At 35.0% G+C, this 6,712-nt stretch overlaps 1 protein-coding gene across 1 annotated transcript; it reads right to left on the reverse strand.

The window, feature by feature from the left end:
- Positions 1-278: 278 nt before the first annotated feature.
- LOC138314056 (protein phosphatase 1 regulatory subunit 7-like) lies at positions 279-6,389 on the reverse strand (the record flags this gene model as incomplete). Its single annotated transcript, XM_069254252.1, has 5 exons — positions 6,349-6,389; positions 4,501-4,700; positions 2,583-2,648; positions 1,082-1,212; positions 279-441 (listed from the first exon to the last, which is right to left on the reverse strand). Coding segments are annotated over exons 2-5 (417 nt in total), but the record flags the coding sequence as incomplete, so codon positions are not given.
- Positions 6,390-6,712: the final 323 nt, after the last annotated feature.

The following is a 6,712-nucleotide window of genomic DNA, read 5'->3' on the forward strand; positions in this document are numbered from 1 at the left end:
TTGTGTTGAATTGTTTCTGAGTTATAGCCCGAAAAGAATCTCGGACAGATGGAGTCCAATTTAATACCCCCCGCAAACGCATTATTTCATAGATTTATAGATTTCCTTTTATTTACTCCCCTAAAAATCATATACAAAAGTACTTAGTAAGTACCAATTTACAGTGACTTTAACCATCCTGGCTTGGTATTGGTTTAATATTTTAATATAAAAGTGTTCTTAGGTTCATATTAACATTGATTCTAAAATAAGAGCCCTCTCACAAAAAGATTTGTTACCCGAATTCTGTTAGCACCAAGCTCAAGCATACGCAGTTGTACTAGATGTTCAATGTTTTGGATCCTTTCTATCTTATTGTGTACGAAGTATAGCTTCTGTAAGGACAGCAGATTGTCCAGTCCCTCTATGGTCTTCAGACGGTTAAATGACAAGTCAAGCTGCCTATAGAAAACAAACGTTAATGGTTACCTGAGTTCTGATACAGAATGAAACAAAGACAAATAAACAGTAATTGACACTTTTATTTTGTAAAGAGCCTAAGATTTTTCAATCTATGAAAATATCGAAGAGTATTTTACCTGCAAATTAAGATGAAGAATTTTGAAATTTCAGTTATTTTGACCCCTCCCCCCAGGCCCCTGAGGGTCAGTCAAGACCAATATGGATATGATGTTAAAATTCATTAGTGTTGAAAAGACACTTTGCCCAAAATGTTAAAAAGAAGTGGGGTGGAGTGGGGGTATAATCTGATAAAGGAAGAAACAATTACAGATACCTACCTACCGTTTTAATACAGAAAAAATTATTATATATTGTAAGTATCAGTTAGCTTATAATAAGAAACATAACACTTCCAATAGGTATATTCACTATTGGTGAAAAGTCCAATTTTAAGTCCCCTACTTCGTTTGCGAGACTTAATAATACATAGATCTAGAATGTCCACTTTATTTGTGTGACATAATTAGCATTTAAAGTTTCTAATTTGATCACCCTATACATCATCAGATTTTATCTTTGACATCATAGTAAATTCACTGAATATTAAAGTTCAAATTGGGTTAGAATTTGTAATACTTACTCCAGATTACGCAGCTCCTCCAAGTTTTCAATCACTTCAAGTTGGTTATCATATAAGTCAAGTTCTTTTAGATGGACTAATGTGGATAAACCCTCAATCTTTTTGATTAAATTTTGCCTCAGGCATAGTGTCTGAAAGTAGTTAACAAAAACTGTTCTTAACAAAATGAACTCAGTTGCAATGAAAACTTTCATTCAAACTAGGTTGCTCATGTGTTGTTTGGCTACTATATATAGCTGCAATATTGTAGCTCAAAAGACTTAGACAGAAAATTGTATTGTCTTTAGAGCTACTATTGGTGCTAATTACTGCTAATGGAGCAAAGTAATGATCATACAAATCATTATTAAAATGTTTGTATGCATTTTATAGTACTTGTTTATATCCCTTACCTACAACACAATAGAACTTCACATTTTCAGTCTGCAATTGATTTAAAAGTAAGTGAACTTAAAGCTTAAAAAAGGAGGAGGGGAGCTTATAGAAATGGGGGCATTTATTGGGTCGAATATGGTATTTCCTACTATGTCGTTCAAAGGAAGGAATGATCTTTTCCCTGCTTTTCTCTCTTTATTCAAAGCATTGCTTACACCAAAAGAAACTACAGTCAAATTTGCTATAATTATATAAGCGACCACTCAAGGAAAATTGAAAAGTGATCTTAATAGAGAAGCTCAAATAATAAAGGAGGGAACATATAAAGTCAACTTAACAGCAAAAACTTAATATTGATTGATAATCAAACTACAGAATGATCAACGGATGATCTGATTATGTTTTCTATTCTATCTCAAATATATACATGTGTATTATGGAATAGTGAACCTATATTGGAAAGCTAATTTGAAGAAAGAATATTCATAACAGAAGATAGAAAACTGAATACCTTATTCGACCCAATAAGCGCCCATGTCCCTATAAGCGCCCCTCCCCATTTTTGAGGCCTCAATTTCAATTGCCCAAGCACAAATAAGGACCAAAACTACATAAAACAGTATGAATTTGCAATTATTTTGACTTACTAGCACCTTTCCATTTTTATCAATTTTTTAAGCGCCCTGGGCGCTTATTGGGTCGAATATAATAGATTTGAGGAAAATCCCTTCAGCATTTTCTGAGAAAAAACGATTACAGGCTTCAAATGTCCAAATCAAAGATGGCTGCCTGTTGGGTATCTTGTTTACTAGTCGATCCTAAAATAAATATGCATTGATTTGAACAAACTTTTAGACAAGATTTTAGCCTAGTTGACTCCTGTGATCTCCTTGAATGAATATAAAGGTCATTCAAAATTTGAACAAATTTTGTTGCCCATCATTCCACCATCAGGACTCTAGGTCTCAAAATTCTGGTGAAAAAAATTTTAAAAGGGAAAAGAAAAACCTCACTCTCCTTTTGGACAGCTAGGTAAGCTAATAATGCAAATATGACTGATCACTTAATTACCAATCATATTTTTTTCAACAGCATTGTGTAAAATATTTTATAAAGTATACATTACCTCAACTTGTGTCAATGTTTCCAAATTTTCAATCTTTGCAATTTTTCCTTGATTTAAATCTATGTCCTGAAAATAACAAAAACAGATTTACCTATAATTTCCCTACTTGGCCAAAATCCTAGGCTTTCCATCCAAGGGAATCATACAAGAAGCAGTGATTTATACGAACTTTGTTCCTCTTCCCCCATGGATGTTTCAGGCCAAATTTGGTTACAATCCATACAGAACTTTATGACTAGTAGTAGAAGCAATTTAAAGTATTAACCTCTGTTTACCGTTTATGTGCCGGCCTCTTTTACTCCCGGTGGGCCAGAGCTGAGATTTATACAAACTCTGTTTCCCTTCCCCTAATTAGGATGTGTCTGGCCAAATTCAGTTACAACCCTTGCATAACTCTATGACTAGTAGCTATACCGATTTAAAGGATTTACCTCTGTTTACCCCTAATGGGCCCTGCCCCTTTAGCTTTTTGGGGGTCAGACCCAATGTCTACATATGCAAACTCTATTTCCCTTCCAGCAAGGAGGTTTCTGACCAAAGGACTATGTATGTTTTGAACCTTATTTGGCTGATAAAAATTTATCAAGTTTTTAAACTAAGTGTAAGGAAACTAATTAAGTTGTATTTGAAATATTTTTTAAGTTCATCCCTGATTCAATTTTCTAATTAGCAGTTTTAGTTCCCAATCAACACACAGTAACCATCCAAAATATGCATTAATTTAGCAAATTTAACAATTTTTGCCATTTTTTTTGTCTACTTTCTGATAGCTTTTGTCTAATATACAATAGAGTGCAATCTTGAACAAACTTCATATTTACTAGAAGAAATAAGAAGGTGCAGTCCAACCCTGTTATAACTAATTCCTGGGGACCCTTCAAATTCTTTGTTCAGGTTTCGTAGTAAGTGGGTTAACATTTGTACAACAAACATGGAGATGAAACAAAGTGAGACTTTGGAAAGGGATGTATAATTGTTTGATTGAAAACTGTTCAACCCCTATTTGGCCATTATCCACTCTATGTGGATTATCCCCTGTATGTGGATTATTCTCTGTATGTGGATTATTCTCTGTATGTGGATTATCCACTGAATGTGGATTATCCACTGTATGTGAATTACCACCTGTATGTGAAATTATCCACTGTATGTGGATTATCCCCTGTATGTGGATTACCCACTGTATGTGGATTATACCACTGTATGTGGATTTATCCCCTGTATGTGGATTTACTGCCCGGGCACTATTGCAAATAGTAACCTATGTGTGTAGCCAATCAGAATAATGGATAAAAGTAAGAACTGAGAAAGCTTCATAGCTATTATGATACAATATAAGAGATAATACGATTTGATCAAATTGACCCCCACCTTTTTTTTGAATGATGAACTAAAAGTAAAGGAATTTGTAATGATCAAATATGCATGTGGATTAATTTTTATTATAAATTTGAATGTATGCAGTTAGTATTTAAATATTATTCTACCAAAACACATTAATGTTAATGTTGCAGACAAAATTTTGAATCAAAATCGTTTTATTCCTAAAACAAAAGAAGGTTTTGAGGAAATTTGGCCCGGACAGGCCCAGGGCCAAGGTTTTAAACAAAAGCTGACCCATTTTAATCCATATAGACTAAATATAAACCAATCATTTTTATTCCTACACCAGAATTTTTTTTTTCAAATTTCCCCTTTGGACCCTACTACTATATCTGTTACCCTTTATTATATATAATTTGGGCCTCATCTAAATGGTGCCAATTCATGGAGATACATATCCTATATCTGTGGAAAATTGACTTATTTGAGGGAGGGGGGATACATATATATAGGAATAGATTTACTTAACATATGTATGGGAAAACATATCCTATACCGGGTAAATATATATATATTTTAAAATATAAAATTTTACCAAAGCACTCGCATCCACGATGACGATCTCCCGAATCTCCTCGTTGAGAGCAGGCATTCCTACAACTTCTACCCCTGGGACATTCTGTAATTGCTCTGTAGAGAGCCTGTGTAATGCCTCTGTATTGTGGGGGGTCTGGTACTGTGTCTCCACTAGCTACTTTACTTGATTCGGACATGTTCCTTCTTGTTTTGATGTACCTTTTTAATTGACAAAGAAAATAGCAATATACAACAATTAAGATACATGTCTTACGTTCATCTGACAACCTTGGCAACAAACAAATAGGAAATTAATTATACATATGGTGTCATGGTGGCCATTTTGGATTCCCAAAAAATAACAAAAAATAACACAAAAAAATTTGCAGTGGTATACAGATCTTGAGAAGAAGTTCAACATGATGGCTATCTTGGATTTCAGATCAAGCTGCAATACAACAACACTTAATGATCAGGCCCACATCAGGATCATTTCAAGTTGAAGCTAAATCGCAATTGAAGAAGTTCAATATGGCAGCTGTGACTGCAATTTTCGATTTCGGACCAACCCAAAAATTAATAATATTTGGTCGGACCATGTCAGAATCATTTCAGGCAAGTTTCAGTTATAAATCACACTGGTAGAACTTCAGAGTTCAAAATTGTGTTTTCAAGATGGCAGCAGTGAAGGCCATCTTGGATTTCGAATCAATTAGACAAATATAAACTCTTGGTTGTGGATAATGTCACATGATCATTTTTGGCAATTTTAGGCAAAAAATGTGAAAAGTTTATGCATCATTGGATGGTTGATGGATGGGGCCGTCATCATTATGTATATCTAGTGCAGTAATGGTTTAGAGTTACTTCCCTTCACCTACAATATACTAGCGTCAGTACCAACTCAAACGAAATCAAGATCGTGATTGAGAACATTATTGGTGTTTGCGTTTTGATCGGAATTCGGAAAGCATGGGAAAATGACATTTTATCAAAACTGTTAGTCTGTTACACTGTATCAAACCTCTATGAGTACATGATTTTAGTCCAAGTTACAGAAAAATATCTGACTATTGAAACTATCGACGATTGATGTGTTTGACTTTTTCTAAATTGCCATCGATTGATCGAGTTGAGAGGCATACAATCACAAATCACCATATAATCAATAGTCCCATGTATTGTTACACCCCTACATAATGAAGGTGATTAAAAAGTCTCAAGTTGAGATTTAGGAAATCTCAAGAAAAACAAGGCCCGAAGGGCAGTAGTGTAAAAGGAGATCAAAAGGCCGGTGTGGTTTGAGTACATAACATTAGTGTTAAATATGGTCTTTGTTACTCAGCTGACAGAACATGCTTCTTTGGCTCTGTCAGTAGAGCCACAGGAGTTTGACGTTCTGTCAATAATATATAGTATACCATATATAAAAAATACCCCTGGTGGTAGAGCCTTAGTTTTAACTTTTACACACTGATGACCCGGTTTTGATTTCTGGTTTGGTCACTCGACAGGAATGTGTATTTTACCTGTTGTTTTACACATGTATATTCTGCGTACGTAATTTGGAAGACGCTAGAAAACCATACGATGCATCACTTTCAGACCAATTTTAAACAGATAAATTAAATCTTCTTTCACAAAACCAGAATATCTTACAGTAGCCTACCGGCGATAGACAGTGATGATATGAAACGATTCAAATTAAACGAACATGACTATATCATACATAATGCTTTACACTACAGCATTTATTTTATTAAACCGTGTCTCCTTTTCGTTAATTTGATATATGCCTATGTAGAACGGTGTGAAGGACTAATGACTTAGACTATAGTGGATTGCCTGCCGTAGTTTTTCTACTTACCGCTTCATCAAAATGTCGTTGTTTACACCGTGAGATTCGTCGTCACAGGACGCATGCGCTAATTGGCCATAACAGGGGTGAACTTCCGCCGTGAGTGCACTTAGGTTATACCGCCGGAAGTTAGTAGCAAATTGACGTTAACGTTACTTCCGGGTAAAGCGTTTGCTACCCTCTATGAAACGTCCAAACAAACGGTGTTTGAATGAAGGTAAGTGTATTCATGCAACTTCGCAAATCAAATCATGGTGAGGACTCGGAGTGGACGTTAACACTTTTGGAATGCATGCACTTTATCAGTTTCACTTTAGGCCGAAGTCACTTTAGTCCGAAGGCTCGTTAGGTTGATAGGCCTAGTTCCCAAAAA

Source organism: Argopecten irradians, unplaced genomic scaffold, assembly GCF_041381155.1.
Source record: "Argopecten irradians isolate NY unplaced genomic scaffold, Ai_NY scaffold_1267, whole genome shotgun sequence".
In the NCBI taxonomy this organism is placed as follows: Eukaryota; Metazoa; Mollusca; class Bivalvia; order Pectinida; family Pectinidae; genus Argopecten; species Argopecten irradians.